Source organism: Vicugna pacos, chromosome 20, assembly GCF_048564905.1.
Source record: "Vicugna pacos chromosome 20, VicPac4, whole genome shotgun sequence".
Classification (NCBI taxonomy): domain Eukaryota; kingdom Metazoa; phylum Chordata; class Mammalia; order Artiodactyla; family Camelidae; genus Vicugna; species Vicugna pacos.
Window position 1 is genome coordinate 1,966,072 of NC_133006.1, and position 16,190 is coordinate 1,982,261.

The window sequence follows — 16,190 nt, forward strand, 5'->3', positions numbered from 1 at the left end:
ATAATTTCAAAATACCTCACTGTAAGGGAAACATTAGTTGCAGGCATTACAACCCACAGAAAGCTAGACATACAAAAATAACTTGTTAGGGCAAGATAACCAATAATGTTTTTAAATATTATACCTGCTGACCCTTTGCAATAAAGTGTTTATTTATAATTCTGTCTGGCTACAGAATAACATCATAATCCTGCATGTGGCTGGTGGCTCCCGTGTTGGACAGCACGGGTCTAGAGAATTTAAATGACTTGCCCAGCCTTGCCCAGGAAGCTCGTGGTGGGATCAGAGCTATAGTCTGGGACTGTTCCTTCCTATCCAACAATTCCCTCATGGAAGTTTAGAAGCTTCTCCTTTGGTGCCCAGCTGTCTATCCGTACTTATGACATCTTGTCAGGTGCCCCGGCCTGGTCCTGAACATCAGCCAGAACCCACTTCTGCTCTTTTTTGGCCAGGTAATACCTTCTAGCAACTTCCATTGCCTTCTTGGCATCAGTTTTTACATGGAAGGGTAGTGGCTAGAGAAGGAAATGTGTCCACATGACAGGTTTTTCATAAATATAGTAGGAGTGGTCAAGAGAAGAAAACCTCAGGAATACGAGTGGAAGCAGGTCATTTAATATACCAAATGCGTACTTTCAATGTATGTTTGTGTTTCCGAGTCCACGCTTGTTCTACTCGTGCATTATAGGCCAACACATCAGGAGACAAGGATTTGGGGCAAGAAATAGCGGCTTTAATTTGTAAAGCCAGCGGAGAAGATGGTAGACCAATGTCCTGGAGAACCATCATCCCAAGTCAGAATTCAGGCTCTTCTTATATTAAAAAGGGGAAGCGGGAATGCTTGGTTGTTGCAAACTTGGTGTATGAATTCTTTGTTGTTAGAATCCTTTGTTCTTGCAGCTCTTCACCTGGGTCAGATCCGTGTAAACCTCCAACAAGCAAATGTTATTTTCTATTCTGTATCTTGTTATCTTTATACGAATGGAAAAGTGATAATATCCTTCAAAGTCAGAGCCTTGAGAATAGGGTCTCCTGTATATTTCAGGATCTAGGCAACATTGTTTCACAAAAGGTGCAGAAACAGCAAGACTAAGCCTAGGAAACAGGGCACAGGTTTAAAGTCAAAGGAACAGATCTAATATGGAGTCAGATTTGTTCTTTCCTATTTCAGTAGTGCCATGGAGAAGGCACTGTGGGCAGCTTTCTGTAGGGTCCTGGAGGCTTTCTCTCTCAGCCTCTGTGCGCCTCTATTGAAAACCCGTCATCGCTATCTGGCCTGCTGGAAAACCAGTCCGCCTGTTTTGCCCTGAAGTTGTGTTCTGTTTATAACTCATCTCTACTCCTTGGAAAACAACTCAATAAAAACTCAGTTGGTTTCCCACCAGCCCTGAGCAGGGGTGAGGGATAGCATGTTATTATTTTATTAAAAAAATATATAAAAGAGTTTTAAAACAGCACTGGGCACATAGGAGAGAGACAATCAATGCTTCCTGGCTTAAATCGAAAATGATGACTCAGTGAGTCTATGGCTGCTGTATTTGCTGAGCTAGTTACTCCTTTGCTCCATTACACATTTATTTTAACTGAAAAAGAAATATATGCATATGGTTAAAAAAATTCAAACAGAGCAAAAAATACTCAAGTGAAAGAAGTTTTCCCTCATCCTCTGTTCTTACATGCCTCCCTGGAGATGCCAATGTTTACAATCCTTTGTGTGCTTTTCCAGATATGCTATGCAAGTTCCCACCAATGTATGCAAATTCCTTTAAAGTTTTACTTATTTTTAACTTTAAGGGATTTAAATCCTCAAGTGGCTTCTGCCACAGTAATAGAAAAGAAGAAATCTGACTCCATATTAGATCTGTTCCTTTGACTTTAACCCTGTGCTCTGTCTCCTAGGCTTCTTCTTGCTTGTAAAACAATGTTGCCTAGAGCCTAAAATATACAGGAGAGCCTATTCTGAAGGCTCTGACCTTTAAGGGTATTTAACACTTTTCCAATCATATAAAGATAACACGTTGCAGAATAGAAAATAACGTTTGTTTTGTTGGAGGTTTACAGGGATCTGACCCAGGGAGATAGCTGCAAGAACAAAGGATTCTAACAAGAAGGAATTCCTACACCAAGAAGTTTGCAAAAACCAAGCACATAGGAAAGCAGCCTGAATTCTGACTTGGGAGATGGTTTTCCAGGACATTAGTTTGCCATCTAGGTCTACAGAAACTTGCTATTCCATGCCCCAACACTTGGTCTCCCAACTTACTGGCCTGTCCTGCACTGAGGAGAATGAATTTGGACTCAATAACACTTCTACCTACCTAGCAAGTTGGACACTGGGACTGAGGGCAGCTCTCCCACACACAGGGGCCTACGGTGAGCCCTTGATTATTCCCCGAGGTTGGGGTGTGGTTTACCCAGGAGGGATGGGGACTCTACACCAACACTCAGGCAGTCTGCTCCTCCTGGGGCTCTGACATTTTACCTCCCGCTCCCTGCCAGCCCAACATTTGGGACAGTGGAGCTAAGGCAGAGATCGTGCCTGCCTGTTTCCCAGCGTGTAAAAGGGGAATATGTACTCTTCCCAAGGTAGTTCTGAGAAACAACACCTGCGGGTGCTTGGTTCCCTGAGCAACAGTAAACCTAGCTCCTTGTGGGGGCAACGGGTATGATACCCGTAGGGTTTCTGCAGAGACCTTAGCTGGAGGGCTGGGCCAGGGACGTAAAATATGAGCTGTGGGCAATGACGGGTAAGAGAAGGGTGTATAGGCAGGACTGCTGCCTCCTTCGGGGTGCCACAAGAGGTAAAACGCTTTCTCCCCATCTCTGTTACTCCCCTCCCAATTCCAGATAACTGCCTTCCCTCTGCTCCTCCTGTCCATGTGTCTCCCTCCACTTTTCCCCGCCTCCCCTCCTCCTCCCCTATTCTCCCTCCCTCGGTTCCCCTTCTCTCTCAGGACCCAGAGCGGATCGCTGGCCCTCCTGCGCATGCGCAGTTGCTGCCAGCTGGACCGCGGGTTGGAAGCTCCAGCTCCGAGCCGGGGATCGGCCCCAATGGCTTCTCAGCTCTGTCGCCCTGTAGGCCTTTGGCTACTGCCTGGGGCCGGGGCCTCTGGCTGTGGAAGTGCAAGGTGAGGGGATATCGGGAAAGGGGTGAGGCGGCTGCGGGAGGGCGGTCGGCGTGTCACAGCCCCCCAGGGCGCCAGTCAGCGTGTGTTCAGCTGGATTGCTCGGGCCAGACCCCTCTGCCCGCGCCACCTGCCCCGGCGCACCGGCCACAGCTGCCCAGGGCCAGGTGTGCCCCTGCCGCCTCTTGACCCAGCCGGGCTCCCCTCAGTCCGCGGCTGGCATCCGCTTCCCCTCTCCCGCCGGCGAGTCCTCCCCTCCCGGTCTTCCTCTCCTTGGCCGCCGACCCGTCCCCACCACTGGGCGGGCTGTGTCCCGGGCGGGCGGGGTCTGCACACCCGGACGGGGCGGGCGGCTTGGGCTGGGGCTGGGGCTGGCCTCCGAGCGGGGCTGCAGCCCGCGTCCCCCACCCCGCTCTCCCTGCCCCGCGACCCCGGGGCTGCCTTCCTCTCCCTTTCCCGATCCCTGAGGTCCAGATTAGCGGCGTGGGCGCTGCTCCCCAGGCTGAGAGCCCGCGGCTGTAACTCCCAGCTTCTCCTGGTGGAGTCGGGAAAAGGGAGCGGCAGTGCTGAGGGAGCTTCTGTCTCCTTGATCAGGATTTCTGCCCCAGGTAAGTACCTTGAACACTTTCAGGTGTTATGATGGCGGTGCTTGTTGATGTCACATGTTTTTATACTGAGAGGGATTACAGTGGTGAAAGCAGGGCTTGGTTCAGTTAAAAATGAGCTGAAGGCATGAGGCTGTCTCATCCTCCATCATTCACTCTCCCAGGGTGAAACGTGAGACCGTCGATCTTAAAAAGATACTTATAGTCCGTAACTAGTCCAGCCCAGCTACTGTGTGTTAACAGGAACAGCACAACCTGAGGCGTTGGAGACCCAGGGACATTGCACTCCTAAAGAGCTCCTGGCAAAATCTGGTTTGTTTTGTTTTTTTTTGTTTGTTTGTTTTACTTAAATTGTGGGACAGACTAGTAGTATAGAGGGAAAAATAATTGGCAAGAAGGATTTTTTCATATAACAGCTTTATTGTGATATTGTTCACACACCATGAAGTCCACCCACTTGAATGTTACAATTCAGCAGCTTTTAGCATATTCACATTTGTGCAACCATTATTATTCCAGAACGTTTTCATCACATCAGAAAGACCAGTTGAAATGCATGACCTATCCACCCCTTCCCAGTGGTGGTTCTAAAGAAGTTTCTTGGCTGTTCCTGACCATAAATTAACTTGTTACATTCCATGAAATATCTGGGAGGAATTCTAATCAGAATTGCAATGAATCTGTCTATCAAAGCAGGAAGAATTAATGTCTTTATGGCATAAACTTCTTCTACACATGAATATATCTGGGACCCTATCTTTTCATCTGTCCAGAGCCAGGCCTATGGGAAATCCTCATTAATTCTTGGGTTTGTGAATGATGAGATTCAATACATCATTAGATGGAACTGTAGCCTTTCACTGAAGAGAAAAGTAACCTCGTAGAAGCCAAGTGATTCTCTGATGGTTAGAATGAGAGACCGCCAGTGCTGGAGTATTCGAGTGGACTTGGTGCTTGCAGAGTTCTCCACCACCTACAGCTAAGGGGATTACCGTGTTCTTTTACTTTTTTCTTTATGGCGTTGCTTTTATTTTTACTTATTATATAAAATTATTTTTTATTGAAGTGTTGTAAATTTACCATGTTAGCTTCAGATGTACAGCAGAGATTCAGTTATAAGCTTATGCATATGTATATAAATGTTTTTCAGATTGTTTCTAGTACAACTCATTACAAGAAATTGAAAATAGTACCCTGTGCTATATAGTAGGTCCTTGTCATTTATTTTATATTTATTAATGTGTATCTGTTAATCCTCCCTTTCCTGCCTGCTAACAACAGTTTGCTTTCTATGTCCATGAGTCTATTTCTAGCAGCACCGTTTTTGCTAGCAATATATGCTGGTTGGCTCTTTTCTGTTTCAGTAGTTCCATCTTATGTGTGGGCGTTTTTCTTCTGGTGGGCCTGTGTGTGGTTTGCACACGTGATAATAGAGATCTGTATTTGGGAGAACTCCAGGCCTCGTGTAGTCCCTCGTATGGAGCGCCCACTGAACTGATGCTTGAACTTGGAAAAAAACAGTAAATGTTGGAATTTCCACTATGGTTGAGACTTCCAGGTTTCTATAACCTCTTTAGCCCACCTAAATTTTGGCTGCACCCAATACTGGATAATTTGGTGGAACTTCATGGTATGGTGGTGTAGAGACAGGGCCTTGTATGCTTCTTCTCTTTCCTTTTTCTAACAATCATTTTCCTGGGCCTTCCAGGTACTCCCCCAGAAGGGCCCAGGGCTGGCTTGGTGCTGCACTGAGGCAATATTTGTTAATAAGTCCCTTTCCTCATCTCTTCTGAGCCTCCATTTCCTTCTCTACACAATGAGGGCTTAGACTAGATAAGTGCTTTTCAGTTTCTTTTAAAGCCATGTTTCCTTTGAGAAACAGAAAATTCAAATCTCTCCTCCCATCACAACCCTTTAGATTTTGACACGTCCTCCAAGGAGTCACATAGCTCTTTGTGGTAAATTGACGTGATTGTGATTCCACGTGGCACAGAAAAGACTCTTCAGAGATTTATTGCAGGGAGAGGGCAGGAAAGGGGCAGTATGTCACACTTTCTTGTGTGAGCACTGGAGCAAAGGCTTGGGTTTAAATACAGTGTCTGATGTGGCATCTCTCTAATCTTGCACAATGTGATAAACCTCTATCCCTAGTTTCTTAATGTGTCAAGTTGGGGTGGTAATGTTTTAAGGCTTTTGTGAAACATTATACACATAAGCCATTTGTGTCTCGGTAGATACAAGACCTGCTAGAGAGTCGGAATTTCTTTAAAAATACATATATATTGTCCACATCACTCTGTCTGTGTGTATTTTGAAGTTCCTGGAGGGTGAGGGTTGAGTGTAATGTCCATCGTGGGACAGGTGGCCCATGGGTCTGTGTGCCTCAGATTGCCCCCTCCTCCCCAGTCCTCTTCCTCTCAGTCCAGGATGAAGTTCCCTAGTAGATTTACACACAGGTCTTGTGGAAATGGCTTTTCATTTTATTGTTTCACCAAGGAGGGTTGCCATCATGATCTCTGTGGTCAGGTTTTGGTGACCTGAAGGCTATGCAATTGGGGATTTCTATTTTATAAAAAGAAAAAAAATTACAAATACAAAATTAGACCTAGGTTGGTGGCAGGGGCTTTTGAAAGTGGGGACCATTAGCTTTTTTAGCTTCAGGTGCAGTGGCCTCTGGCCACGAGGACACATCCTCATGCTCTGAATTTGGAGGGACCAGTGGGTTCAGTGGGAATATTTACTGAGTGCATCTCATGGGCTGCGCATTCTCTTATTTGTACTGTGTGTTCCTTATTTGAGATGGTGAGCTGATTTAAACTCAATAGCCTCTTTAAAATAATAGACTTTTTATTTTTAGATGTAATGTAGATTCCCATGTAGTTGTAAGAGATAATATGGAGAGGGCCTATGGACTCTTTGCCCAATTTTCTTTAATAGTTCCATCTTGCAAAGTTGGGGTACTATTCATTCGTGACTCACTAACCCTTTTAGGTTTGTGTTATTGCCCTCATTTCTATTTATGAATAAACTGGTGTTGAGAGAAGCACACAGGTCTGCCCAGGTCACCCACGTGGTTAGTGAAGATTTGGGTGGAACGTGGGCTTGGCATTTCCAAGCAGTACCATTATGATGGTCTGTGGCAGGGAGCAGCATTCACTTTGCTTGTTTATTCATTCATTCAACAAACATTTATTGAATAAACTCTGTGGGTCAGATGCTTTCATAGGGTTATCTGATTCTTCAGCAGTATGGAGAATCAGGTAATGTTTTCTTTTTCTTTTTTTTTTTAATATGAGAAAAATATCTCTGAGAGGTTATAATCTCCCCAAGGGAAAAATAGCTCATAAATGAGGGATAGTACATTTGTACAGTTCCTTCTTCTTATGCAGGTGGTACCCTAGGCATTTTACATTTGCAAACTTCCATAATCCAGATATATTCTTGTAAGGCAAGAAGTTTTTTTTTAATTGAAGTATAGTCAAGTTTACAATGTTGTGTCAATTGCAAGGTGGTTTGTTTTGAATTTTGAATGGAGAAAATATTTTTTGAGTGGGTTAATTAAGTTTATTTATTTGTTTCATTTTTCTAAAATGAGGTACTGAGGATTGAGCCTAGGTCCTTGAACATGCTAAGCACGTGCTCTACCACTGAACTGTACCCTCCTCCCCAAAGCAAGTTTTCTTACCCATTATTCTGCACCTTAGGAGTTCAAATAAATTGGCGTTGAAATCCAGATATTTTGATCCTACTATGGTTCTTTGCATTATATCCTGCTGAGGGGTGGGGAAGCAGTTCCTTTATTCATTCATTTATTCAGCAGTTTTGAGCACCGACTTTGCATCAGGGCCTGCCTAGGTGCTTGGAAACAGAAAACAAGAAATGATCCTTTTCTGCAGGGGATGGAAGCCTAGACCAAAAGCTGGGTAATGTGATCTGAGCTTCAGTAGCCATGTGCAGACGCTGAGGGCAAACTTATCCCCGATTTGCTTGGACTTCCCTTGCCTTCTGGCTGGTGCACACCAGGTCGCCGCATCCCAGTGAGGCCCGCAGCCCACAGCACAGTATGTACATCGATTTACCCTCCCTTCTCGGCAGCGCCTGCAACATGAACGCCCCTGACTACATGCAGTGCGCTGAGGACCGCCAGACTCTCCCGATTGTGGTCCAACCCGTGGGGATCATCTTAGAGAATTTCTTTTGCATCTATAATGGAATCTCCTTGGTGAGCCAGATCAGACCGTGCGGCTCCCAGTGGGCACTCTGTATCTACTATAGGTATCTCTATGCGCCCGAGAATGGATGGAGTGACTTCCAGACCCACCGCAATGTCAAGGGCCTTGTCACCATTACTGACTGCCTCTTGGCCAAGACCTTCTAGAAGCTCCACGCACAGAGGAGCTGTATGGCACCACGCTCTACGACTCTCAGCTCTTTGTCTTTGTGCTGTATGGGGAGGTGGCCGAGCAGCCGCACACCGACGTGGCCTTCAATCTATGAGGACTGCAGGGTGGTGGAGAAGAGGATCGGCGACTTCACTGAGTCACTCTTCATCTTGCCCAAGTCCAAGTGGCTGGATGGGGACCCCGAAAATTCTGGGGAGAAGACCCCCCTCCTCTACATCCTATTTGAGAAGGAGGACTTCGTGGGACTGGACACAGACAGCAGGCAAGTCAACCTGAAGGCCGGGCCACCCTGGCTGTGTGACAGATTGCTTCCCTACATCCAGAATGGGATCATCAAGGAGGAGGGCTTTCTTGTAGCCAAGGCGGGAAGGAGGTGTAGCCCGCCGGTTTTCAGACGTTTAAAACTAAATCCGCCTTTGTTTCAGAGAGATCCTTTTAGGGTTAGTGTGGACACTTACTCCCCTCTTTCAGCCAGGACACTTGGGGGGACCCCTGGAGTTGCTGTCCAATAGAGTAGCCACAGCTACTGTTGTTAGTAGTGCTGGGGAGGAGGCCGGTCTGAGCTGAGATGTGCTGTAGGTCAAATGCACATCAGACGCTGAAACTTGTCTAGTAAAAAGAATATAAACTATCTTGTTACTTTCTATATTGATTACACGTCAAAATGATAGTATTTTACATACAGTAGAATAAGTAAGGTCTGTTCTTAAATCAGTTACTTGGTTCTTTTTTTGTTGTTACATTTTAAACGTGGCAACTGAGAAACATTATTTACATGACTCTCATTTCATTCCTGTTGGACAGCCTGTCCTGGGACAGTTTCATCCCTTTGCTTATAAATGAGACTCTGAATCCCGAGACGCAGAACGAGGTGCTGGTTGAGCTCAGGGTGGAGCCGATGTCTTCTGCCTCCCAGGCCCAGCACCAGCACGGCTCAGGCCCTCTCCCCTGCCTGACAGCCACCATGCCAAGTTAGGGCATCAGAAACACTGCCAGGGGCTTCCGAATTAGCTCCTTACGCAGGGAAAGGCATGTCACGGTGTATGGGACACAGCAGGGAAAAATTCGTCCTCACTTTGTCCCTGTGATTAGGTCAAAGACCCCACTCTGCCTTGGAAGTGCAGATGATCTCTTCTGGGCTGCCTAACCCCTCACCCTCTACTATGTTTCCCTGTGTATCTTTCAAGCTGTCCCTCGGGCAGAAGAGGGTGAGACGTCTTTGCCGAGAGGTGGTCCCCCTTTACTGGGGAGAGTGAGGTGAGCTGTGTCCCCCCGGCCTACGGCCTCGGGCCTTGAGTCTGGAGAGCGCTCATGGCGGTCCCACAGGTGACGGTCGGAGGACATGGCACGTGCTGCCGGGCCCGCTGTGCAGGAGGGGCTCTGTGATTCTCTGTGATTCTAAGGTCAGATTCTACTTTCTTGTTGTTGGTAAGATGGAGGAGAAGATGCCAGAGAATTGATAAAAAGAAAATCCACACCAGTCCTGTGAATGACAGACACAGGGGATCCGTGTCCCACCTGCGTGTGGTGCCTGGCAGGCTCTGGAATAATTTTCACTTCCTCCCCGGACATTCCTCTATGGCTTAAGGAAGGGGAGAGGCATGTCGTGGCCATGATCTGTACTTGTCCTCACAGGGCCCTGTGATCTACATGCCCACACTACACTTCTGCTCCTTGGAGATGAGGTGTCAGGTTTAGGAAACTGGGCACTGCTGAGGGCATAGCTGCCAGAACCGTGCTACACCAAGGCTGGCTCCGTTCACCTCACCTGTCACCTCCTGTTGAGTCCTAAGGCGTCATTCAAGGTAGGTGCATCGGTGCAATGAAAGCAGGGACCTCCTTCACCCCCTGGACAGACTGGTGGTTGATCAGTGGAAGCCTGGAGCCCTGCCCCAGCCCCACGCCAGTGCCTCCTATTTTGTCATAGGAGGCACTGGTGACATTTTTGCTCAGCAACTGCTTGGCTCTGATTCTGCAGAGCCAACAGAGAATGCCAGCTTGTTTTTGCCTTTTGAAGTCTGCCCTTGGGATTTGGCGGAGTAGCTGGATGTGTGCTTAGCCCATAGTGGTTGACACTGTCACCATTGTTTACCCAGAACCTCGTGTACCAGGCATGGCTGCCGGCATCAAAATACAGCAGCACATTAAACCTCCCTCCTGGTGGGTCTGTCTGTTCTGGTACCATAAGGGCTCAGCCAGCATCTGAACGTCAGTGAGATAACGTGGCCAGTGAGCTCGGGTCAAGCACGTTCTCCTCCAGTGACTTTTACTCCATTGTTGCTTTTACTATTACACAGTCATTAATTTTTTAAACAATGCTTTGGTTCAGGAGCAGAACCTAATTCTCCCCTGTTCCTCTTGGTGGGAGTGAGTAAAGTTGTCCAGCTTGAAATGCGACCACATTTTCTAGCTCAAAAGCTGTCTACACGCATCTAGGTGAAGTTTTGGTTTGGGGCGCTGACCACGTTGGGGTCCCCCGGCAGCATCGCTCCCCTCAGGCCCCTGCCTTCCCTGGATCAGGAGGTGAGGGTGGGTCTCACCGTCCCCGCATCCCTGTCCTCATCACACTCACGTAATTTCTTGTAAATGCTGTCAAAGTCATTTTTGTTCTCGTGTGTTTCTAATTTTGGCTGTTCCTCTATTCCTTTTTCTATTTTCCTTTATCCCTTATACCACCCCGTGAGCATGTTGTTGGGTCTGAAAATGTGGGCTGTGCACACCCTGCATTGGAATAGCCAGATCGCCCTCTGTGCCGTCTCCATCGCTATAAAAAGCAAAAACTTAACAGTTGCCATGATTCGTATATTATCCTAGTCATCTTATTTTCTACTTTTTTGGAATTTTTGCTATGTTAGCACATCACCCACTGGAGTTTGATATATGTTAAAGTCCTTGCTTTGAGGAACCTATTAGTTCGTCCTTATATTTGGTAACAAATGCTCTCTTACTAATTTTGTTTATTTGTTTTGAAGAAGTGAGATGCGAATTGATTTAGGCGGCTGCTGAGGGATTTTTTTCATGGAGTATTTAAACTTGGAAAGTCAAAATCTGCAGCACCTTGCTTGATTCTGGCTTTTACACAAACGTGCTCGGCACACGGTTCCTGGCTGTCGCTGTGTGACGTGCGTGACGGCGCTTCCTGGCCGGCGGTCACTGGTGAGGTAGTGGCCGGCTCGGGGGTGAGCAGCTGCAGGGGACGCTGTTGGAGGAAGCAGTCACCGGTTTTTTGTTTTTTGGTTTTTTTTTTTGCATTCACCTTCCCAGTGCCATTTACTTTACTTTGCATTCATAGAGGGGCAGGAGCGGGCCTAAAACCATGCCACTCTTTTGTTCCCTTTATGAGGCTGGTTTTTCTAAGTATCAGGAAAACATTGCCTTGTCCTAAGGAGCTGGTTCACTTGGATCTGGCGGACACAGGGACCCCTAAATGGGACCATAGCTTCCTCTCTGCTTCAGCCAGTGGGCATTCAGAGCCGGGTCTGTGGTTTGCCTCAGCAGCCGTGCAGGCCTCCCTGCACCTGCCTTTACTTTTACCCCTTTTTGGCAGTAAATAGCTGACTCTGTGTCTGTTGCAGCTGATGTCCACCACTGACGGCCGTGTGGTTATTTTGCGGTAGTGAGTCTCCAACACCCCTGTCAGCCGTGAAGGGACCTTGCATTCTCACCCCGACCCTGGTTCATCTCACCCAGGGAAAGGGCTTGGCCACCACCATCATGCTGGACATGAGGCCTTGTTTCTCCTTTCATGCTCTGGTCCAAATGTGGACACTTCATCCTTCACTGACTTGGTCTCGCTTGAGACAGTCCAGACTTTCTGAAAGAGTCCATCACATTCTGTGGGGGAACAGAACAGAAGTAAGGGTCGCAAGTAGGAGTCTAGGCTGTCTGGGTTGGCAAATGCAGGCTGGGATCTGTGATGGCCGGTCTGTGCCCTGGAAACTGGCCTTTCCCGTGGCTCCCGAGAGAAAAGGGGTCAGAGCGAGAACAGACTTGCCTGGGTTCCTACCATCCTCATCTGCTCACTGACAGGAGTGTCAGCTAACTAGGAGCTCCCCCAGACCTCGGGCCCTTCAAACCTCAGATCACGGGAGATCCTTGAGTCCCTTCTTCTGGTCCTTCTTTGTGAGAATCCAGTGCCTTCTGAGGTGACTGGCAGCAGGAGATGCCTCCCCCTCCAGGGAACTCCCTTCGGAGGACTGTGACTCAGTGCACCTTGCTGTGAGCTTGTGGGTTTCCATCGTGCTCCCTGCAGAACCAGACTTGAGACTGGCTTAGCGACAGAAATAACAAGACTGATTCCAGGGCAGGGCCAGGTGGAGGGAACAGTGGAAATTGAATGTGACCTCAAACACCTAGGTGGGTGCTGGGGCTGTTACTAAAATGGGGAGCCTGGGAGGTACCTGCCAGGAATCGAAGTCTAGAGTAAATGGTGGACATAAGGCCTTTTTTTTTTGACATATGGCATTTTTAAGATGCCATTTGTCATCCAAGTTAGGACTTCCAAGAGGCACTCGTGTCTATGAGCCTGGGGCTCAGGTGAAGGAGCCGGACTAGAGATACACATTGGGATTCGTCATTCTTAGCTGGTGTTCACAGCCGTGCAAGTGGATCAGCTCATCTCAAGAGGTGCAGACTGTGTCTGAGGGGGGGCAGGGCTGTGTCTGGTTTGGAGGAAAGCCCGGACCATGCAGCTTTGGTGTGTCAGACAGCGGCGTTTGTGATTTTCAGAGCAATGGCATTTATCCTTAAGGTTCTGGGGGGTGGGCAGGCCCACCCAGGAAGAAATCTGAAGAGAGGGTTTTGGCCACGTGTGCGCGTCTTGGGACGATCCAGAGGCTTCAGGGTCCAGAAGGGGAAACTCCTCAGAAGCTGGAGTCGGAGTGGGGAGTTGGGAGAATGTAGTCACACTCTCCTGTGATGAAGGGAGGGAGGCCTAGGGAGTCCGCACCCTAGCGGACTCTCTTTCCCACGAACAAAAGGCAATCAGACAGAAGATTTGAGGTAAGAAGGGATGGGCGTTGGGAGAGGAGCCAACCTGGAGGACGGTGGTTGAACAATTCTTGAATAGTCTCCCTGAAACATAGAGTTAAAAAAACCCAGACTCTTAAGAATATTGATAGTGACTGGGGAGGAGGCAGTTGTTTTTCTGACCTCCTAAGGGTAAGGTATGTATCCGGGGATATACAGAAGAATCGGGCAGTCTGTTCCTGGGGCTTCACCCTTACCAGGGGGAACAGTGCAAGTTTAAAGGGGGAGAAGGGCAGCGGAGGGAAACTAGCCAGGCCCCGTGTCACGTACCAGTCGGCCGCCCTACTTGCGTGTTGCATTCACATCCATGCCTCCCAAGTGGGCGGTGGCAGCCCCGTTTTGAAGATTGGGAAGCCTCCTCAGAGGTTTAAGGAATTGGTTCATTTAGCAGCTAGTAAATGCTGTAGCAGGATTCCAGCAGGGCCTTGTCAGACTTCAAGGGCATGTTCTCTCTACTAATTCCGGTTGTACCTGAAATGGTGAAGTGAGTCAGTTTCGGAGCCTTTCAGAGAAAGTACGCTTTAAGTGCCTCAGGACTGTTGCACAAAGCTCAGTGTTCTTTCATGGTTCAGAACCACCGCAGTGCTTTTTGCCCCACAGATGTAAGGTCTTACTCCTTTGACGATGGCGTGGTTGTAAATGACATACAGGTGCAAAACCACACTTAGCAGCTTCTGAAGGGAAACTCTCCTGTTCTCCCTTGATCGGCTTTCTTCCACGGGATGTAACTGTGCTGCAGCTAAGGCCTGAGCTTTCCGTATGGAGTGAGGGTTTGATATCCAAATTTAGCATAAAACAGTCAGATGGAGAAAATCGAAGATGACAATATATTTTGGGGTTTCATTAGACAAGACATACTATCTGTTAATGGCTCATAAAGCTAATGAGATTGAGTACAGAACATTGCATTTCTTACTTTCTACTGAGAGCTGTCTTCCAACATAAGGTTCTCTGCTTTGGAACTTCAGCTCAGCCACTAGGGCGCCTGTCATTGTGTTGGTGTGATTGCATTTACACAGTGCATGTAATCTGGGCTTCCTTAGCCCCAAACACTCCAGTGCAGAATCATAGGCTGTAGCCATCACTTAGTTATACAAATACTTCTAAAACTATATGATACCAAAAAAAATAAATAAATAAAAATAAAGAGAGAGAGGGAGATTGCCTTTATCAAAGTTCCTTTGGATTTTAACTGCAAAGTGTTGTTGAGCAGCTCTGGTTTCCTTTGGATATGAATATATACATTTCTTTGCATGTAACTTGGATTTCAGGCTTGAACACCAAGCTCTTGTTTTCCATGAGCCACAAAAATCATAGCCAAATGACACACGTATGAAACAGTTTATTCTTTTTATCTGAGACAGAATCCTTGAATTTGGGACTTGAGCTGCGACTTTCCTGTTTGCTCTTCCCACCCCTCTTGTCACCTCACTCCTTTTTCCCACGTGGCCTCCAAGAGGTCATGGTCTCATAGGAGCAGGTGGACAAATACCAGTTGGTCGCCAAGCAGTGCTGCTGTAGATGGAGCCAGCCAAGAGCTAAAGGACATCATCAGGGAGGACTTCCTGGAAGAAATTGGCTCTACATTCAGTTCTGAGGACAGAGTAAGAGTCAGCCAGGGGAAGGAATCAAGAGGGTGACTCAGGTGGCAGGAGCAGCCTGGGTAGAGGCCTGGAGGCTTGTGGGGTGAGGACTCGGGGAGACTGCCCTGTGTGGTCCAGGGTGGTGGGTGACCCTGCTTTGAAGGACACTGGAGAGGGCCTAGGGGTGGAGGGCTTTGGAGGAGCTTGGTTTTTACTAGAACTGACACAGAAGAGGCAGTGAAGGGTGTCAGCAGGAAGTGACCCTTAGGAGAGCAGCTCTGCCTGTCCTTTTGATTCCCACCCCTTCATTTTTTATTCACAACACACGCAATTCTGAGTGTCTAGGGGAGAGGGGGTGGACCTACAGTAGTAAGCAAAATGTACTTGCTTCTTGAGAGCTTAGCAGTGTCAGAAGTTGACTTAGATTAAAATGTTTTATTAACACAGCAGGGCACCTAATCCAAAGTGCGGAGGTTGGAGGGAAGGAAGACTTCCTTGACAAACAGTTAAAATGAGCCTGGAGGCTAGTGGGAAGTAGCAGCAGGTCACGGGGCCCCTGAGGTCACTGGGGACCTGGTACTGAGGTGAGGATGGACAAGCAGGGTCGGGGGTGGGGCTAGAACTCTACCAGGGAGCCTCTGATGGGTTTGAAGTGGGGGAGATGTAATCAAATTTGTGCTTTGGGAAGGCTGCCTTGGCTGTGTGTGTGTGTGTGTGTGTGTGTGTGTGTGTAGCGGGGAAGAGGGGGAGGGTGTCACCAACTGGGAGGGTCATTAGAAGACCATTCACAGGCTCGGAGGCCACCAGTGGGAGAGGGGCGTCGGGACTGCTTGGGGACCGCAGGGGCAGAGTGGATGCCGGGTTTCCTTGTGTGGAGGGCTTGTTAGCGGGGTCGCTCTAGCGACACCTTGTGGCTGGAAGTAAACAGATGGAGGCCGCCAGGTGGACTTACCTCTTCTCTCCTTCCCTGCCTTGTGTGATGATCTTAGCTCTGCCAACATATGGAACAGAAGAGCTAAGTTCCAGAGTAGCCCAGGACTTTGCTGGGCTCGTTCAAGTGAGAGCAGATAGGATTTAGGCTTGTGTTGAGATCTGTAAGTTAACTTAGCTAGAAACGTCCTGTCTTTTGGATTTTCATAGGGGTAGTAATTCTTGATAAAGATTGCTTTCTTGGTGAGAGGAAATTTAATACAACTGATGTCTTTCTCAAAAAATATCTTATCTTTTAAGAAATTTAATATTCAAAATAATAGGAATATTTTAAAATGATAAACTAAGGCTTTCGTGTAGTTTCTTTGGTTTCTGAGTTGATGTGTAGGTAGACCCTTTGCATTACATAATAGCACATCTTTGACAGTATTTAAAGAGCTGTTAGTGAGCGCCCCCAATTTGAAAGCATCATTAAAGCTTGCTCTGAAATAGTGAAGTCATATAGGTCTTGTTTGC

At 47.6% G+C, this 16,190-nt stretch overlaps 1 protein-coding gene across 1 annotated transcript in view; it reads left to right on the plus strand.

The window, feature by feature from the left end:
* Positions 1 to 2,180: 2,180 nt before the first annotated feature.
* Positions 2,181 to 16,190, plus strand: part of LOC140687534 (uncharacterized) — a 92,151-nt gene continuing 78,141 nt past the window's right edge. Inside the window, exons 1-4 of the mRNA XM_072944650.1 lie at positions 2,181 to 2,373; positions 2,848 to 3,292; positions 3,594 to 3,733; positions 3,974 to 4,042. Of these exons, the coding sequence (XP_072800751.1) occupies positions 2,181 to 2,373; positions 2,848 to 3,292; positions 3,594 to 3,733; positions 3,974 to 4,042 (847 nt within the window). The remainder of the gene's footprint in view (positions 2,374 to 2,847; positions 3,293 to 3,593; positions 3,734 to 3,973; positions 4,043 to 16,190) is intronic.